At 39.6% G+C, this 21652-nt stretch overlaps 1 protein-coding gene across 5 annotated transcripts in view; it reads right to left on the bottom strand.

Annotated features, from left to right (window-relative positions):
• msrab (methionine sulfoxide reductase Ab) overlaps positions 1-21652 on the bottom strand; it is an 84270-nt gene that overhangs the window by 35395 nt on the left and 27223 nt on the right. For all 5 annotated transcript variants that reach the window (XM_030127119.1, XM_030127124.1, XM_030127120.1 and 2 more), the window contains exon 4: positions 20553-20657. In XM_030127119.1, the coding sequence (XP_029982979.1) occupies positions 20553-20657 (105 nt within the window). The remainder of the gene's footprint in view (positions 1-20552; positions 20658-21652) is intronic.

Raw genomic sequence — 21652 nt, forward strand, 5'->3', positions numbered from 1 at the left:
TCCACGACCATAGTGCATGGTAGGAAAATACTGTTTGTGCAATGTTTGTCTGCAATGTTTCTGTTTTTGCACAGTTTGTACAGTTTGCACTTTAATGTCCTGGGATGTGCAATATAAGCAGGCTCATTGCAGCCGCTGATATTGTTTAAATGCTTATTTTTGTTACCAAAATTTGCTTGTTGTTGTAAAAAACAAAGTAACTCTATTGTCATAGTTGTAAGATAATTGAGCATTTCCTATTTTTATTTGGAAAAATATTGTCTCAGGGAGCAGTCTTGTTGAGTTTATTTTGTATTATTCAAGCAAAAATCTAAGTAATTTTTAATTTGCACAACAAATTATCCAAGGAAAAGCAAAAAGTATTGTTACAATATTAATGTTTCTTTCACTAGAAGTTATAATTGCACTACTGTGACAATGTTGTTGGGGTTGGGGGGGGGGCTGGAGATTTTTTGTCCTCCAAAGGGGGGCCCGACAGAAAAACAGAACCAAAAACAATGTGATTCAATTGACAAATTTGTATATTTCTGCAATTTGTCCCTAAACTGACAGAGTACATTTTGGGCTTAGCCTCAGTGGGCAGAAGATGTTTAGGGTGGATCACAGATATGTCAAAGTCATAAGTGGGGGAGTCTACATCCTGACTCCAGTAAGGCTTTAGATTTAGACAGCACATACACTTTGGTTGGCTCACTCCTAAATTTTTCAGTGCGACTCTTCTGCTCCTCTAAAGTGGCAACATTCTGCAACAATAGCAATAATAAAGCCTTCATGAGTCAGTTAGGAATCTGTTGCCAGTAGCCAGTTGTCAATGAATGACCAACACAACAAAGAGTCCACCGCAGACTTCACATACACACAAATGCAAGCATAAATTCTTATAAACTGAAACTTAAAATGTTACTACAGAGATTTAGGCAACAAAAACACAAAAACAATTCAGTTTGGTTTACATATTACAAATTTCATCATGAGTCATTTCTTATCATATCTTTGCTAGCTTAACAGCTTAACAGAAAAATACCAAGGCCTGGTATTTTTTGATAAGCTTAACCAAGAAGTGCCAGCGACTAAGCCTGAACATAATTTCTTAGAGATAACTGAAGTGTCACAAGCTGTTAAAGAGACTAGAATGTTAGAGAAATGAGTCACAAATTATATATGTTCATTATAACCTGGTTAGAACAATGAACATAATGGTGGCCCAAGACTTTTGCACAGTTCTGTACACACATTTATAAACAAATAGTAGTTTCATAATATTATATTGTATTTGAAGACCTGGCCTTAACTCCTCAAAAATCTTGTCAACCTCTTTTGGTGCTTCACCAGGTCTTACTCAAAATTTCCTGCTTTTATATTCTATCATTTTATAACTATTCCAATTATAAGATTTAATAGTCTCCTATGTTTACCTTCATATCTATACTTTCACTTTATATTCATGCATTTTATCCAAGTGAGTGTTGGTTGATCTACAGGGGCACCTGTCTTTTTATTCCTCTTATTCATGTAATTTTTCATTGTTTTTTTTACTTTGTACTCTTTTATGTATTTTTATGCTGAGCTCCTGCAACTCGTTTTCCAATGCAGTTTTTCCACAAATGGCAAATAAACTGATTCTGATATAATTTTTTTTATTACACCATTTAATGTTTCATACACTCTCAGTTTTCCCCTCATCTCTGCGTCCATCTCCATCCATTATCTTCATGTCTACAGTGTTGAATGGTGGCCATCTTGCCCCCAGCACCGTTCAGAGACTAAGCTAATGGCAGCCCTTCTATCAAAGGCCACCAAGCTCCTCTACCATTGGCTGCTCACCAGAGCCTTTACACTGATTGGCTGGCAGACAGAGGTCGCATATCATTGCTGCTCCGTCTGACCTTCCCTTCTGACCCCGAGGATCTGACCGTCCCAAACGCACATGAATGAATAGAAAATATATTTGCGTTACATCGCGCTAACTTTATTTTTCAGTAAAATATTTTCTTCCACTTCAAAGATAGGTACATGTTTGATATCTCCTTGAAGATAGACAAGACAAAAAAAGGGTTTTTAATCACTCGGAAATGGTTGAAGTGAAAATATCAGAGAAAAGTCAAGAGACAAACACTCCTGAGTAGTAATAGCTGCCTCCAAGACAAAGACAATTAAGATTCATCACATCTTCAGAGATCCCTCCACCATCTTTAGAGGAGTAACTCCCTAATCAAAATATCAACACCATCCAAAACACCAGTCTATCTTTTGATTATTCTAACTCCAAATCCATCCCCATAAGCACCCGGTCCTCAAAGAACTCCAATGGCAACAAATATCACCCCCCAAAAAAAACTCTGGTTCTCCCCTCCCAACTCCACCATCTCTCTCTAGCTCTCTCCATTTTTAACAGCCCCCTTCGTTATTTTCTCCATCCATCAAAGGCTGCAGTAATTATTAATGAGAGCCTCCCTGTTCCCTCTGCATTATGCATGAGAGCCTTGCCTCTGAAAGCGGAGGGTAATGGGGGGTGGACAGAAGGGGAGGGGCTACGGGTCACACGCGCACACATGCATATACACACACCGCCTCTCGGGGTCACTGGCCTACACCCACAAAGCCAAAAATATTAATTAATTGCCCCGCCGCTCACCCCCTCCCCAAAAAAAAAAAAACCCCATACAATTTAAAAGTAACCCATCCAAAATGAGACAAATGGAAACGAGACCCAGACACAGTGGGAGGGTGATGGGGTATCTCAGGTCTCTCTGGGAGTACCTCGTCTCTTCAGCTGACATTCATGGGCAAACCTGTGTACACAAATGTACATGCATACACTTTTTGGGTTGCTGTGTTTAAACCCGCTGAGGTTTCTTGCTCTTGTAAAATCTCTTCTAGTGTTTACCCTTGTACACTCAGCCTGTCCCTGCTGGCTGCTCGGGATAAAAGCCTGCTATTTCTCCCACTTCAAATTTCACCTTTTCCTCTCTTCTCCCACACTTTATTTTCAGGCTTTTTCCTTAGTTCCCATTAGTGATTCTTTAAAAAAAGAAATACATCCCTTGTTGTTTCCATCATATGTGTATGTTATGTTTGTGTATATAAATGTCTTGAAAGTGGAATGGAAGTGGGGGGCATAAGTATAAACCTCCGGGGCTCAAAAACGAATCCTAGACTCAAATGTAAAAACTTGCACATTTCTTGAATGGTCACTTGAGGCTAAATCCAAAAGCAAGTCAGTCCCCATTAACCCTCATCTCTAAACGTCAAATTTCTAGGCAGAAATAAACACAATGGTAGAAAAACAATATGGTCTCTATAGATAACATATCCTCATTCATTCTTTTTTTTTTTTTTTTATAACTCACAAGTTTAAGTTGTATTGAGGGTTAAAGGTGCAATATCCAAGAATCCTACATGTTCGTCTACTTATATTAACTTTGTGTTGCACTGAGAGCTGGTCATTGGTAAACGTTAGCCACGTCTATTTCTAAACTAATGATAACTAGTTTCACACACTTTTGCCACTGTAGAGGAGCAGAAGAGAGTCAATAATTCAAGATGGATTTCCACAGCAAAACTGACTAAAGTCCGCTACATAGAAATCAAAACACTGGCTGTTATAGGTGTTTTACTGTTTCATGACGTAATTGTTGTTTATACTAATATTAGTAGATTGTGGTACAGTGTTTATCAACCGTGGGGTCGCCCGGAATTCAAATGGGGTCGCCTGAAATTTCTAGTAACTGATAAAAATAAAAAACGTACCAATAAAAAATATATGGTGAGTTGACAGAGACAATCCCAATCCATAAAAGACATGACAAACTGTGAAGCTGAAACTGAAGCACTGTGGTACTGTTTATCTGTCAAATGTTCATTGTGGTCAGTTTCAGATGCTGCAGCTCTTTTATAATTCATAGTTTGAGTTATTGTTTGTTCAGTATTAATTGTCAGCCTTGGAAATCCAAGTTGGACTGACTGTACATATCCTGACCAAGGAATATAAAATTCTCACTTTGTGCAGTAATCTATACCTGGCTTTTCTGCCTCCGTCCAGAATAATATACATTCTATAGACTAAATGTCTAAAATTAACATTTATTTGCAACATAGTATAGCAAATTATTACATGATCAAAAATAAATTAATTCTAGCAAAAAAATGTCTGGGGTCGCCAGAAATTTGGGATGTTAAAATGGGGTCACGAGACAAAAAAGGTTGGGAACCACTGCTGTAGTACCTGTCCTCTTAGCATAACTTGGCTTCATTAGCTCCATCAGTCTGTCTGAACTTCCGCACTTATATGCTACAAACACAAAATCCTGCATCAACGATCATCATGGTTTTGTGTAAATGAACAATAGAATGTATGTTTCCAGACTCAAGCCTCGGAATGTAAATATACTCCTGACAAAAATTTTAAGACCAGTTAAAAAATTGCAAGAATATACATTTTGCACTGTTGGGTCTTAAGAATGCTCTAAGTTGAGTTTCAAAATGCAAAAAGAAGAAATGGGAGTGACACCAAAAATAAATTTGAGTAAGCAATTTAATGAAAATATCAATTAAACTGAAATAGGCTGTTCATCAGTGGATCGAAGGTTTAAGACCACAGCCTTTAAAAGCCAATATCTGTGCAAAAATGTGGATTCAATGTCATTTTCTGTCGGGTATTCACACTGTCATGACCTCCTGATGGCAAAGGCAAAAACACTTCCTCTCTATGAACGTGGTCGGATAGTTGAGGTGCATAAGTGAGCCCTTTCAAAATCCACCATCACTGCTGAGGTTGGACTCCAATTTTTACCTCCGCCAAGGAAGGTGGAGATTACGTTTTCATCGGGGTTTGTTTGCTTGTCTGTTTGTCTGTTAGCAAGATAACTCAAAAAGTTATGGACAGATTTTGATGAAATTTTCAGTAAATGTTGATACTGGCACATAGAACAAATGGGCGGAGGTCTGTGCTCTCCAAGTGCTTTTCTAGTTTTTTTTTTTGTCTCACTGCCATTTCCTCTTTTTGCATTTTCAAACTCTACTTAGAACCTTCTTAAGATCCAACAATGCAAAATGTAAGTTCATGCAATTTTTCCAACTGGTCTTAAAAATTTGGATTAAGAGTGTACATAGTACTTCCTGGTAGCCTCCTTGCTATTTGCACGCATGTAACCTCAGTAACCTGTCCATCTAATGCAATTCATGCACTACTGCTTTCATACTATGGTTCCCATACTGTTAACATGACATTTTGGACACTGCCTTAGTGGTTAGTCCAGCTAGCACTAATTGGTATACCTATGTCCAGTATGCTAATTTGACATTAGTGGGATTGAACATGTTGCTGTTACTTTGTTGACATTTTTCGAGTAGCTGATGTTATTGCCATTTCACATAAAAGTGCTGCTCTGTGTTTTTGGTGCATTAGTGTCCTGGTGCATCTATAGTCTGTCCGTCCATGGGAGTGGATCTCTCCTTCACTGTGGTTCTCTCCAAGGTTTCTCTTTTCCCACTGGGTTTTCAGAGTTTTTCCTTTCCGTGAAGGAGGGTCTAAGGACGGGGGATGCCCGGGACATTAATCCATTTCCTTCATCTACTGTTTATTTAACTGTTCTTTGTTTTCATGTCCAACTAATTCTGTAAAGCCCTGTGAGGAAACCTAGTTATGATATAGGGCTCTACAAATAAAACTGAATTTAAGTGAATAGTGTTCGCATGATCGTGATGAGTTTCATTCATCGTTTCTGAAATCGAGTACTTCTGTTAGTACACTCACAGGCAGTGCATTGTATACATAGTGTACTGTGTTTATACTGGTAAAGTTAATGTTGTCCCAAATAAAACTGTCTGTTGTTCACTGACCAGAACCAGCAATGGAAATGCAACATTCTTCATCATTTCTTTTTGACGGATAATGAGGGAAACATTGCTGACTGTCAGAATATCTGCCATTAAAATTAATTTTCTGTTTGTTATCTGCTGAATTATCCACCAACTTCTACTCGCTTACTTCTGTTTGTATAAAATGTTTTTAGATGAGTGTTATTTTGTGCAGAAGAGTGTTCACTGCTGCCACAATCACAGCTTTTTCAACATAGAACTACACATTTGAGAAACAGTGTTGCTCTTCCTGAGTTCAATCTTCCTGTACAAATATGCTCACCTCTGGCTCCAAAAAGCCAAGATATCAGAGCAAACATGAAGCTTTAACGTGCCCGTCGACAAACGAACAGGTGGCGTCATAGTGGTTACATCCACTTCTGTTGTACAGCCTATAGATGGACATATGGGAAGCAGAGCCTGACTGGTGATTTCCCATTGCAGGCCAAAAATAGGGGATAAAACAGTAAGAAGCTAATTAGATTAAAAGGGATGCTGGCTTCTATGAAAAAGTATTAGGGAAGTACGAGGAGAAACAGGTAAACATGCATGCTGTGCTTTCAACCTGTCCGTTGTTTCCTGCTTTGCTACAGAAGCGTTGGCCTGACCTCAGCTTATCCACCGTTTCTGTTGTTCTACACGATCCTTCATCCATTAACAACTGTACGGGCTGAAATTAACCTGACCTCTCCACCTCCTCTTCATGTTCCGTCACTCCTTTCTCCTCTTTTAGCCTCCTCTGAGAAGAATCCAATAGACGTAAAACAAGAAAAGATTTCAAATGAGGTAAAAAAAAAAAAAAAAAAAAAGAATCATTTAATTACGGAGACGAAAGACTAACAAACACTTCAACAGTCAAGCCATTGTCAGTGTCTGCAATTAAGAAATGTTTCTGCATAATTGGAGACTTTTTGCATCCTTCTGTGCGTGGAGGGGAAACATTTGAAGTGAATTCAGAATTATTTTACTTGGCAGTGTGCACCAATTAGACTGCAGCAGAGTGAGCATTAATGAACGATCTAATGTTTCCCTCTTCTTCTTCTTCTTCTAAATTTCTACACCCTACCTACTATACACTTCCGCATCCTTAGGTCTAGAAACAAGGTGATATTCTTCATAACTGACACAGATGGACTCAGAGCAGCAATTAGAATTTGTACTATGTTGTAAAAAAAAAAAAAAAAAAGAAAAGAATAAGCTGCGATATAAAAAGTGTGATGCGTTATAGCTGCGGTCCTTCTGTGTGTGCATGTGTGTGTGTTTGTGCGTGATAGTACTCTTGAGTTATGCTGTGCCCCGCGGTCCCGTTACGACTGTGTGCGTGCCAGCAGAGCCCTCTCCTCCTCTCTCTTCTCTCCCTGCTGCTATTTTTGCCCTGTTCTTATGTAAGCCGCTCCTAACGCGCTGGAGACAGAGGCAGAGTACAGAGTTGGGATGGTGAGAGCATCCCCAGCGGACGCACACATACACTCCTGCACGTGCAAACACATGCGCACACACACACCTACTGTATATACATGCTAAAGCGAAGCCGATGTGTGACATATGCAAACATAAAGAGCAAAAAAAAACAGAAAAGTAAAGCTCTGCTCGCTGTCAGACGGTGACACTACACAGCCCATGGAATCAGCAATACCGTGGAAGCGTGTTGCATTTTATCGGCGCATATATGTGTGTGCGTAGATTACTGCTATCGTGTATTGTCAAAAGCAGTTTTAACTCACCCTTTTACCCTTATTTTTTTCTACTGGAGCCTCTCTAATATGATCACTTCTGGGCATGTTGTTAGAGCACTGTGACTCTAGCCCTTGCGCTGTTTATTTTTAGCTCCATCTAAATCTAAGAAGTGGAGCTTGTTCTACGGTTGTGCTCAAATCAAGTCCAGTTTGGAGCATGCAATCACATATCCAATCTGTGATATAATATTATGCAATGTAGCATGTCAAATAATTAACTAAAATACTGTCAGGTCAGGGAGAAGTATCTGCAAATGATGCACAACAGCATTCTGGTCATAACCTCCTATTACTCTCACATTTGAGCAACGATCAGTGCTGCAAATTTAATAATGAATATTTCCTTCAGTTTTAGTGCCGTCGCTTCCCTGCAGGCAGGACATTTTTATTTTATGACATTATTGATTGTTGAAGAGCGGAACATTTGGTTTAAAGTTTATTTAATACAGTTTATTTAGTTTGTCCAACTTTGTTTCATAACGGAGAACAGTGTCATAATATTTAGGCTCTGCATGCATGTGTGTTTTATATCAGATCCTAAAGCAGTGGTTCCCAACCTTTTGTAGTTCGTGACCCAATTTTAACATCACAAATTTCTGGCAACACTTAGACATTCAAAACGGAGACTTTTTTTTTTTCTTTGCTAAAATTAATATGTTTTTGATCGTGTAACAGTTTGCTATACTATGGTGCAAATAAATGGTAATTTTAGACGACATTTAGTCTACATAATGTATATTATTATGGACGGAGGCAGAAAAGCTAGGTTGCGATTACTGCATATTTTCCTTGGTCAGGATATGTACAGTCAGTCCAGCTTGGATTTACAAGGCTGACGATTAATACTGAACAAACAAGAACTCAAACTATGAATTGTGAAAGAGCTGCAGCATCTGAAACTGACCACAATGAACGTTTGACAGTTAAACAGTACCAAAGTGCTTCAGTTTCAGCTTCAGAGTTTGTCATGTCTTTTATGGATTGGGACTGTCTGTCAACTCACCATAGATTTTTTAATCAGTAAGTTTTTATTTTTTATCAATTACTAGAAATGTCAGGAGACCCCATTTAAATTCCAGGTGACCCCACATGGGGTCCGGATCCCAAGGTTGAAAAACACTGTCCTAAAAAATCCAAAAATGAGTTTATGTCAGAGGAATTTGTGCTACATGTTAACCTAGTTTTAACTCAAAGATTAGTACTCCCAGAAAAAGATATATTTTGAGGTTTGGGGGTATTTTAGAATGTGTTACCCTTCAACCAACAACAAAGCACATCTAGTGGATAAAAGTCAAAGTCTAATTTTGATATAATAGGATTATTAAGGTCTGTCACCTCCTTATTTATTTATTAATTTATTTATATTTAATCAGGATATTTCCCCCGTCTTTTACCTCTTAGTTTACTTTTTATGTGGTTGTGCAAAAAGCGGTAAAATCCTGCCTTTTAGAGCCAGCCTTATTAAAAAAACAGACATAAGTTAAGAAACTTCAGATGTCGACATAATCAAAAGCGCACACAAAACCCCCATGCTGTGTGCACACGTGCCACACAATCTCCATAAATTAGGTGCCGTTGGCGTGTGTGAGGGCGTAATAACTGACACCTGGTAATGAGCACCCCATTCTCAGCCAATCACAGTGGACCACAGAGGTTAGGCTAGAAGTGTGGGGGTTGCAAAGGTCATAGGTCAGGTGTCAGGGTCACCTCCTGGGGGGTTTAATGTTAGATGGAAGGAGCACCCCTAAATTGAGGGATGTGGTGACACAGGGGCGACGTGGGAGTACCCCAACAGGGAATTGGCGTGTGTCGCAGACAGCTGGGGTGACGTTGTTATTAAAAGGAATATTCATGCACATTTCAATCATCTGAAAGCAACTGCCACCAGCATGACTTAGCAGATGGAAGCCTACTAAGATTTGGTTTTATCCACCGTGATATGCAACATCGCTGCTACAATTTCCATTTTTATTAGTATTAACGTCTTTACCAAAAATTAATGTGATAAGACTTTTTGATATTAGTTGAGAGTAAACACATAGAACAGGATAAATGGAATGCATAAAGAATTTGCCTTTGGAGATTAAACAAATAAAAATGGCTGCCATCTCTGATTTTAGAATCTTATTTACCTTAAGAACATGGCCACAAGAATAAAAAAAAAAGAAAAAAAGAAAAAGATGTTTAAGTGTCTATACATACCGCAGATGAAAATGATCAGCATTTTTTAACCAAAAAAATGTTTCCATAGCAACATTTCTCAATATGTGCATATCCATTGAATAGCATTTTAATTTTTCAAGGTGTGTTTTAACTGTCCATGACTTCTTATGATTATGTTTAGAAGTTGGTTAGGTTTAAGGGAAAATACCAGTCTATTTCCTTAACCCTACGGGAAACAATTTCTTTGAGTAATACTTAAACCAAATCACATTCTGCTCCAAACCCTCAACAAAGCTCTACCATTGTCATTAGTTGTGCGTTCAATAGAGGAAAGTTTGTTTGTTTATTTATTTATTCCAAATTTGCATTAAAACCAAACAACAAAAGGATTATATAAAAGAAAGTCCAACATTTGAAAAGGAAAGTGAAAAAATCTGCAACGATGTGATAAAAATTGCTTCTATTGTCTTTCAGTAACATAACTATTAAACTATGGGTGAGCAATAAAATGATTGTGATATATCTTTACATCATGATTTTAAAAACAATCCTTTTTTTTTTATTTTTTTTTTACATTTTTACATATGCAAAACCATTTTATTAAGTGTCCTACTTTTGAATTTCCAAAAAGGTTGACACTGAAAAGTCATTTAAAACCAGAAATAACCATCTGATTTCTTCAACTTTCACCAACAGTAAAAGTAATAGTGATTTGACATTTATTGTCGTAATTATCAAGATGATATTTGATCGTTTCGCCCTATATCAAAGGATGATCTTTTCCATTATCCAAAGCACTAATTTCACCCAAATCATCAAACCTATGGGGGTCAGTTTCAAGCTTTATTCTGTAGTATGTCTTTTATAATCACCCTTCACCCTGAGTAAAACCAAAAAGTACCAGATCCATCAAAGACAAATTATGTTGACATGACATGTATCTGCAGTTTCCAACAATGGCAATTTTTTTTTCCAGGCAATTGGCTTGATTTAAGGTATGTTTTTTTTTAACCGTACGACTCTTCCAACATGAACCTACAGGAGACAGCATGCATGTACGTGCGGGCGTTATCAAATGAAGACAGGCGCATCAGCCATCTTAGCATCTTAGTGTGTTTGTGTTTTTGTGTTTATCGGCGTACGCCTGTGATGCCTGTTCACTGACGCAGCATCAGCAGCCCACACCATAAATACTGCATGGCCTCAAAAAAAAAAAAAAAAAAAAAAAAAAAAAAAAGGGAGAGGACGGAGGGAACGAGGGAAAAGGAAGGAAAGGGGAGAGGAAAAGAGATGAGGAGGAAACAAAGAGGGGGGAAAGCCTCAGTTGTTAAGATGAAGGGCGGTGGAGGAGGAGGGGAAGAGAGGAAGAGATGGAGAGAGAGAGAGCGGGGGAGGGAGGGAGGATGAGGAGCAGGGAGGAGAGAGTGACTAAGAGATAAAAGAGGAGTGAGTGGATGCGAGTGTGTTTGTGTGATGAGCGGATGGCCTCGGGGAGCGGTCGACTCACTGCGCTGCGGATGTGCTGACGGGCTCCAGGCCGTTTGCTCACTCACTCACTCACTCACTCACTCACTCACTCACTCACTCACCCCTCCACTGCACTCGCTGCAAAGAGGACAGGGGTGGGGGTGCAGGTGAGACGAGTGAAGTAAGGGGTGGTGATGGTGGTGGTTGGAGGGGAGGGAAGGGGGGCAAAGATGAAACAAGAGAACGTGCAAAAACAGAGATGGCAAAAAACTGTAGGGTGGGATACGATCCATGAGAAAGGACAAAACAGAAGAAAAGAATAGAAGACCAGAAGTTTTAGGTGAAGTGAGGGATGAAAACACAAACGTCTGCAGTGGAAAGGAACAGCCACGTATGACGCTCATGTCCTGTACACTGGCAGAGAACTGAGGGATTCACTCCAAGGATCCAAGGGGTCAATTAGGACCTCGGGACCGCCCGGATCAAGGACGACTCAAATCCACAGACCTGACATGTCACTGGCAGCTGTGTGTATCCTTTAGGCCGACTCACAGGAAGTAGTGTGTTGGAGTAAGCAGCCATTGGCCCAATTTCAGCACTATTTCTGCATTCTCCTCCTCTTTCCACTACTTGCATGTTGCCATTTTCATACCCTCCATCTGCTATAAACTACACACTCGAACCAGGCCTGCCTCATTCTTTGAGATGTTTTCTTTTGCAGGTATAAAGTTATTTTAATGCCAGGTCTCATCTCCCATATGCAAATTTTCCATCAAACCGACTTTATCTCTGACACTCTTTGCAAAAGCAGTATTGCTGCATTCTGGGCTTAGCTCTGCAGACTGTGATTGGTTTAAGGATACACTAACGAGACAGGGAGGTTTTCCCCTTATTTCGGAATGACAATGCGCTCAGACCTTCCTCCAGTGTTGGCACGGTGTTAAAGTGTGGAAATGGTTATGCAAGATTATGCATCACTGTGTTGGGGAGTAATTATTAATGTAACAGTAGGTGCGATGTGAACAAAAAAAAAAAAATCTTGATTATTCTTTTAAATTTCCCAATAACAATAACCTGACGATATCCTTTAAAATGTGAGTTTCTTTCTTTCTTTCGTTTTTTTTTGTTTGTTTTTTACTAAAAATGCTGTAAAAGTCTACTTGCTTACCAGGACATCTATGGACAGACACAGCATTTCAGAACAACAGCTCTTGTTTGTTTTTTTAAAGTGCTTCATGCATCTTCTGCAAAACATGCGGGGGGGAGGCTATATACATGGGGTAGGGGTAGTAGTTATATATGGGTCAAGTTACGCAGTTATGTAGGGAGTGCCCGACTACATTTTATACTGTAATTCAAAAAGTATTTAAGAAAGAGACATGAGTAATACATCATTTCAAAGGTATTAACTAGTACTTGAAGCTCATAAAAAGAAAAGATATAGTGCCATCTTTTGCCATAAAAATTTGAAAAACTGCATGGTTATGTAGGGAATATATGTAGGTGTGCGGTCCATAACTAATATAACTAACGCTGGGGTGAAACTAAAGTGAAACCTAACATGCTTTCAACGTCCAACTCCTGGCTTCTATTCCTCTACTATACAGCTGAACTTAAATGAAATTTTCACAACATCTAACCTGTATCCACTGGACCCCCTTCACATCAATTTGTCACGTTAACCCCCCCTTTACAGTGCCCCAGCTTGCATATAATGTTATTTTGACCGACATCAATCTGGTCAAAACTGAACCATTTCCAGACTAGTGATGTGGACCCACATCTCACTATGAATTCATCTGCTCAGACAGAGACTCCTGTATGTTTTCTCCATGTGAGACAATGTTATGTTTTGGGTGCCGCCGAGTCACCACCAGACTGAATCCTGTCTGCTGATTGGCTTCTTCTCCTTTACCATTCATGTACCGTTCGTTTGTTTCATTTGTGCACTGTTTCTTCTAAGCTAAAAGTTTTTATCTCTTATCTGCTTAGGTGTTTTATCTGTTTATCTGTTTTATCTATTTATCTGATTTTGTGGTTTTTTTTGTTTGTTTGTTTTTCTCATGCCTATAATTTTTATTGCTTCCATGCTGTAATGCTTTTAATGTTTTATGTAAAGCACTTTGAATTGTCTTGTACCTGAAATGTGCTATATAAATAAACCTGCCTTGCCTTCTTTTTGAGATAGTATGAATACTCAATGTAAAATTGCACATTGTCAAATCAACATTCACAATATTATCGTAGGCGATATATATCACCCACCTCTATGTAACAGCATTGTGTAATTACATCACAGTCACTATTAGATTGTTGATCATTATAAAAGGGGTTGTTAGATAGATGGTCTCTCAGGTAAAAAGCTCATGTGTAGAATATAACAGCTTACCAAGACAACGTGGCTACCCATGATGTTGGACAAGAAAAATAAAAAAGGTTTTCAGGGAGAATTTCCTTCTGACAACAGAACAGGACTCTGACCTAACTCTACTCCGCTGGGTTAAATGTAATAACTTTTATTGCTCAGTTTATAATAAATATATAACCTGAAAAGGGTTTGGTCCAAATGTCATCCAGTATAAAAATTTGATTAGATTTCTAACACGATCTGACCAATACGATCTTTAACTACACATCTTTCTATTAAAGAAAGTCAATGCATCTATTCTGAGTTGAAAGAAGTTGGATAAAACACCACTGAATGTTATTGCTTAACATCAGAGTATCTCGGATTTCACTTGACTGTCAGATTGTGGACGGTCACTGATTTAATTTTAAGAGCCCCGTAGCTGATGAGCATCTCATTTCTACTTCACTTTTTTAATAATTCAGATGCCCCACAACTTTCACCATATTTTTTTGATTCAGAATCAATCCACTACTTAAGTAACTGTACAATTTTAACTTAGATATGAAAGAAATGTTCACATAAATAATGCTGTAAATGTTTCAAGGAACCCTCTATTCTGGTGCATCATTAACAACAATAATGGTTACATTAAGAACTGACCCATAAGCAGGAACATTAACAGGTCCAACAACTTTGTTTTAGTGATGAGGTGACTAACAGCTCAAACTTTAATTATTCACAGGAAAAGACATAACAACAAAAACTCAATTCATTTAGATACATGCTCTATGTTTTCATCATAATCTGTTCATGTAAGTCTCTCAGTTACAACAGTAATGACCAAAGGGTAATTTGTGAGACCACAGTGGGCTTGACCTTTGACCTTTGGCCACTAAAATCTTTCCATTTCATCACTGAATCCACATGAATGTTTTTACCAAATTTTAAGCCATTATGTTTAACCCTTTCTGAGATATTGTCTATTAAATGTAACAAGGACAAAATTACCTTACTAAAAATAAAGAAATCAATATATGATCATTCGGTTTAAGATTCATTTGAAAAGCAGTATTTTAAATCAGGGATCATAAATATACACTGATGACAAATTTAAAATACTACCTGTGGCCTACTGCATTTCAGTAGCAACATAACACTGCATAATACTTGAGAAGAGTACGTGTGTATTTGTGTGTATGATAACAATTCACATGTAAATGGAGTCAAACAGTCTGAACAGTCATTATGAGCACTTATTCACAATATGAAGTGTACTGTATGTTGTGTGAGTGTAAGTGATCTGCACTGGGCCAAAAAGCAGAAAGATGTGTTGTAATCTCAACAGCGATCGTTCTAAATACATCAAATCCTGTTTTCATCCCCTCGTTGGTGAATCTGAGCTGCTGTTGCCCTCTGACACGCACATGTTCAATTCACTGCTGAGAGTTTCCCTGCGCTCTGCTGTTTCCAGACACACACCTGTGAAGGAATGTTACTCAAGAGTTTGTAATAACTCGGACATCAGAAACTTATAATATGTGAGCGTGTTGAATGGGGGGTCTTTATGCAACAATCCAGGGAAGGCAGCAGATTGAGACTAGTGTTGCTGAATATGGAAAGAGGGCACACAGGAAAGGCTGCTGGGAGTTTCTGATTGGCTGCTAATGTTGCTATCCAGGCCGGGATTGGTGGAGCTGACGCAGCCCGACATCACGTTGTCGGGACTAAACCCTTTTGAACTGAGGCAAAGCAGAGAGGCACAGATCTCAAAACACATACACACATGTGCATACACACATTCGCAGATACACACCCACATACGCGCATAAAAAGGAAGTATTGCATGCAACTGAATATGCATTTGTTCATGATAGTTTCACACAAACTCCAACGTGGCGTATATAAACCAGGATGGGTTCTGCATTGATCGCATCAGGAGAAACAGAATTCATAATGATCCTGGGCTCTTCTCCATATGAAGATCTCCAGTGAATCTGCGCAGTTAAAAGGGAAAGAGCGAACTTTCATAATTTCTCCATTCTCTTTTAAGCCCGGCTCTAAGGTGGACAGAATAAATTGGAGCTTAAGCATGCGTGAAGGCACAGCCAGCGGGCCCCTTTCCACCACTCCACGCCACATTTGTCAAATCAGAGGAATTTCTGCTACACATGAACCCGGAATCAGAGAAGAAAGAAATGGCACGGATTCACATTTAAGTCACGTGCAAAGAGTAACACTCACAGAAAAAAAAATATATAAGTACATTTTAAGTTTCTGGGTATTTCGGAATGTGTCGCCTGGTCTTAAAAAAAAAAAAAGTGGAGTGCACAGACAGTAAGCTGCATGCTATTAATAAAACATGAGATGAGACAAGGCAGTGAGTCAGGGGAAATGCATGACTACTCTTCTGGCCTCACTGCCTTTGCCCCTTGGCGTGTCGGCTCGACTCTGCCTGTGCCTTTGCCTGTAGTAAGACATGTCTCTGCCTTTGGCTGCACAGAACAGAAGACTCTCCATTGATTGCAATGATGTGGTTTTCCGCTGAACCTCGATACTCTACAGTTTCCCCTTTTCTGGCTTCTTTTTTTAAAACCCTCCTTCACTTCAACTGGAACAGGAAGAAAGCATACAAACACACAGGTGCAGCTGTTGTGTCAGCTTACGCCCGAACATCGCGTTTACAGGCTATTTAGGTCACACTGTGTATGAAAGAGAATTGTGACACATGCAACAGAGATTACAGAATCGACTTGGGCAATGTCACCAACTCTGTTTGTGAGTATGTCTGTTTTAAGGCTGAAGGTCGAGCCTATGAATCTTTGATATATCTCTTCCTAACTTGTCAGGCCCCTCCCTACACTGGCTACGAGTGAATAGAAAGCCACTTTGCCGGGCCTTTTTCACTCTCACACGTACATGCTCACACATCCTTCCTGTGTGTGTGTGTGTGTGTGTGTGTGTGTGCATGTGTGTGTGTGCGTGTGTCCTCCCAGTGCATTAATGTTCTTACATCACCTCCTCGAGCGAGCAGGGAACGTGAGAGACTCAAGAAGATGGAGAGATGGTTTATGGGGTGGGGGGGTGGGGGGGGTTCTTGTCAGAGTTGAAAGACGGGTGGGGAAGAGATGTGTGTCGTATAAAGAGGAGGAGAGAGGTTAAGAAACCAGGATACAAACGCTACGAGAGGTGAGCAGGAAGGTGACAAATGCAGCATGTCAAAGAGGACTGTGTAGGAATACTGATCAGAAAGTGACTACATTTTTTTCCCCCAAGTTTGTACTATTGACCATAGTTTCCTGTGATTACCAAAACAGAATCAAAGCAAGCAGTGATCACCAGGACTGTAAAATGCTATGCTGTCTCCAAAAACAAGTCAATCTGCATGAAACCTAAAGTTAAAATGCTGAAATTTAAACTACACATAAACACATTTTACAGCCACTTTTGGTCACGATCACTGATTTCCCTATTCTTAACAACTACACAGGAGTACACTTTTATGTAACTCAGTTAAATCTGCTATAACTTAATTGAAATACCCAATTTGTCAGCATAAGTTTATAACATTAGCTAATGTTACCCTTAATTAAGGATTACAGGTGTATCCGTTAAATCTAACATGATGGTGCTGTGAAACTCATTTCCAGGTTTAGAGGGGACGACATTTAGTTATTTAATTAAAAGAAAGTTTTTAGTGCAGTTTTACATACTCAGTTTGACTATGTAAACAAAACACAGTGTGAAGATGTTAAACACCTAATAAAAGCCTTATTCTACATGTTTAAGTCCAGGCTGAAAATGACTTGATTATTATTTATGTTTTATTAATTATGTTGTAATTATGTGTTTTTAACCTGTCTCTTTTCCATTTTTGTAAAGCACTGTGAATTGCCCTGCATATGAATTGTGCTATACAAATAAATCTGAGTTGCCTTGCCAGGAGAATCAATAAGGATCTGGTGATACAGATGCTTTATTTTTCAGTTATTCAGGACTTGTAACTTTACATATCTGCCTCATCCACATACTATGCTCTTCCTCTTTACACAGAAAGTAGGAAAATGACCAGCGGTTTTATTTTATAAACTGGGACTGGTGCTGCAGCAGACTGAATACAGAGTAATGAATGTACAGTAAGTGCACAGAGAAACAGGAAATGATGTCACAATTTAACAGCGGGATTATATGCACTGTTTCTCAATGGGCTTTATGCACAGCCCCACTACTTCCTGAACTTAAATCAGCTCCTTTATTTCCTGTCTTTCATTACTGGACACATGGATTAATCCACTTGTGTCTGCTACTTCTTGTTGTGACTACTGTGGACAGGCACACGTGGATTAATCAGTGTGTCCAATAATGAAAGAAAGGAAATAAAGGAGCTGGTTTAATGCTGTATTCTAAAGTGCTGGGCATGGCGGCTGACAAGGGCCAAACACATTGCAACGGGCCAATGCGTCTCAGTTCAGGGAAAACAGCTGCAAGTACAGAAACGATGCACATTCACAAACTCCAACACAAGTCTAAATGAGGTACAAAAAAAGGAACGTGGTGCAAATGAAAAAATGTGCTGCAAGAAACAAAAACAACTGCATAATCATCAAATGCTCTGCAAATAAAGAAACAATACAAACCAAGAAAATATCTGCAAATGAAAAACGCTGCATAACCAGTCAGTACAACAGAAGTGCTCCAAACCTGCAGCCAACCAGCATTTGTAGACAACCGACTAGTGTCAAATAGAATCAAATAAAAGTCACATTAACTTCAATTTGTTCCCACTGCAGTTTGAAACACTGCCAGTCAGCTGTTCTCCATTTCTCTCTCCATCCTGTGTGTCTCTGCATTGAGCTGTTCTGCTGATAGCGCCCCCTACAGGTTAGGAGCACTTCTGTTGTAGTGACTGGTTATACAGTGATTTTCGCTTGCAGATGTTTTCTTGGCTTGAATTGTTTTGTGCTTTGCATCGTTTCATTATTTGCAGAGCATTTAATGATTATGCACGTTTTTTTTCATGCAGTGCATTTTTTCTTTTGCACCACGTTCGTCTTTTTGTACCTCGTTTAGACTTGTGTTTGACTTTGTGAATTTGCATCATTTCTGTACTTGCAGCTGTTTTGTCTAACTGAGACACATTGGGCCGTTGCAATGTGTTTGGCCCTTGTCAGCCACCGTAGCTGGGAGGTGTGAAGTTTCTGACGTCCAACTCGGTAAAATCCATCGAAGGCCCATCGAAGCTGGAGGCCCTAGTTGCAAAGTGGGGCTTGATCGAAGTACCCCGACCTCACTGCGAACTACAGCGTGACGTCAATACAACAATGGCGGCGCGCAGTGTGCAAGTTCGCAATGAAAAAAAACTTCACAATGCATAATTAGCTCATCCGTCATTTCGCTTCTTCCATCTCATTTGCGTATGTGAGAATACTGTACTGTCGACAGTCATAACGCCTCTTCAGTAACAAAGCAAATAGGAGCTTAGATCTGCGACCTCCATGTTTGTTGTTTATGTTTAACATGGATCGTCTGGAATGCTTTGAGGTGGGATGTAGTTAACTCCAAGTGAGATATATTCTACCTCCCAGCACTTTGGAATGCAGCAGAAGTTCAGAAAGTCGTGGGGCTGTGCATAAAGCCCATTTGGAAACTTCAATTATTACATCAGTACAAAGCCTACAGTATATGCTTACTTGCAAAATGTGTTATCAAACAGAACTGTAATTACTGCGGACTGTGGCCCTTATAGTTTGCAGAGTGACCGGTGTTTTAAATAAGTTAAAGGCAAGTTTCACCCCCTACATTTACTCAGCTCTGCTCTTGTCAAATACACTTCTCTTCTGCTTTCCCACTGTGGACCTCCTCAAGTCCTCACCTTGACTCCTCTCCTCACATCTTGGTGGGAGGTGAGGAGAACACATGAGGGGTAGAGGAGCTGAGGCAACGGGCATTTAACAAAATAAGACATCCACCCCTCAGACATGTCATTTTAAATGAGCGTCGGTTAAATATGACACATGCAACAGCTGCATCATCTGTTTGTTATTTTGTTACAGTTACGGCTGTATTTTATGGTCTCTGTCAGATGAAGGACTCATGTAAACTTTTGAATAACTTTTAATTCACATTGTGGCATAACGTGTCTGTGGGTGATGTAGGGATGTCATGTCTTTTTTATTTAACATGCACAAAAGTGGTTATTTGAAACAGGCCGTTTTAATGTTCCAGCCCTGCAGTGGTTGGCATAATCCAGCTATTTGTCATGGCTCTTTTATAAGTCACAGGTTAGATCGATAAAAACACTTCTGCAACTGATACACCTGCTTGTCTTTGGTCATAGCGCCATCGGGCAGCGTCCCTGATCCTCAATCCTCAATACTGACGTGCATTTTAGATAAGATAAGCCTGTAGTCACCTCCAGCACCACAAAGCCAAAATGGCAACAGCCCAAACTGCAACTGCTCATGGCTTCAGACCAATGACTGATATCACAGTAGCTCCATCCACCTCTTTTATACAGTGTAAAAAAAAGCTCAGTAGGTACAATAAAGCAAAAATTCAACCCAGAGCAGAACAAATTTATGTCAGTCAGAAGCTGACATGTGAAGTGAATGATGAAATGAAAGATGCCCCTGGTTCACATTGGACAAAGTACATGTCATGCACATGCTCAAACACAGAAAGGAATTTTTGTAGTCGGGGCTTGAACACGAAACACACTGGTGTGTCTCTCCATGGATGGCTGAGTCTCAGACACATTAACACTGTCTGGCGTTGACTTACACCCATGAGACCTCCCCCACCAAATCACGCGCGCACACACACACACACACACACACACACACACACACACACACACACACACACACACACACATCTAGGCATCATCCTTCTGCTCTAATACACCCTATGCCCCTCGGGATGGGTCTTATTTGAGAGTGACTTTTGGGTTCATGAGTGTATGAATAAGGATGTGTTGCTACCTTGTGTAGGGTCGTGCTTCTCCCAAAAATGTTTAAGCAGTTCCTCGAGGCTGATGTCTTTGGGGGAGAAGACCACTCTGACCACCTCAGCATGACCTGTCAGACCTAAGGGAGAAACGCACACTTGCATGAATCCAAATGCAGTGGTATGACGTTTTCACCGGTGACGTCTACTTGACTCACTACTTCCTCCTCCTACCTCCACTGTGTCCCTCCAAGATCCGAAATCCTGACTACAAGATAAAAAAAGGCTGCATATCTTGTCCCCCACTAGAGATTGTATGACTTACACCAACCCTAGGGAACATCTATTTCTTCATTACATCTTATCAGGTGTTAACCATTTTCCCATGAAGATATGTGTCCACTGGCAGGTGATCAAATGAAACAGGCCATTACACTAAATATACTTATGGATATTGTTCTATTGTTCTCTGGATGTTTTTTTTTTTAATATTGGGTATAATATCAACACAGAAATCAAGAAAATAAATAAAATGATGGGGAAGTGTTACACCTTATACCCTTAAATTAGTAAAGAAGTAATTACAAGTAGCACACATGTCAGTGGGTGCATGTGCCAAAAGGTAACAGACATTGTATTTGAATCCAGAGAGAGTCATGCTTCTGCTTAGGGCACAATGAAGGAGAGACGCACAAAAAATTCAGATAAAGGAAAAGAAGGAGAGAGAGGGGGGGAAGTAGGAGGTAGTAGAAGGTACAGTAAAGGTTAGAGCTTATACTGGAAGTTGCCAAAAGCGCACAGATACTCACTCCTGTCTGCAGCTGCCAGGAACCCGAAGCTTCAACAACCTGCCTGCAGGCATTCTCAAACAGGGATCTGCTTTAGGTCTCATACAGGTGCATACACACAAGCACCCATATATACATGTATGTTACCGACAGCAGAAAAGGTATGCTCACACTATTCATCATAAATGTATACCTAAATAACAGTATCACTAGATGCAGGCATCCGCTTGAATGTTCATACATTAGAAAGGCACATGTTCAGATAAAGACACTATGTAGATAAAGACGGAAGTATCAGGTTAACAGGATATCGCGCTATTGTCCAAAAGATATGCTATAATCAGTAC

The sequence above is a fragment of the Sphaeramia orbicularis genome, chromosome 22 (assembly GCF_902148855.1).
Source record: "Sphaeramia orbicularis chromosome 22, fSphaOr1.1, whole genome shotgun sequence".
NCBI lineage: Eukaryota > Metazoa > Chordata > Actinopteri > Kurtiformes > Apogonidae > Sphaeramia > Sphaeramia orbicularis.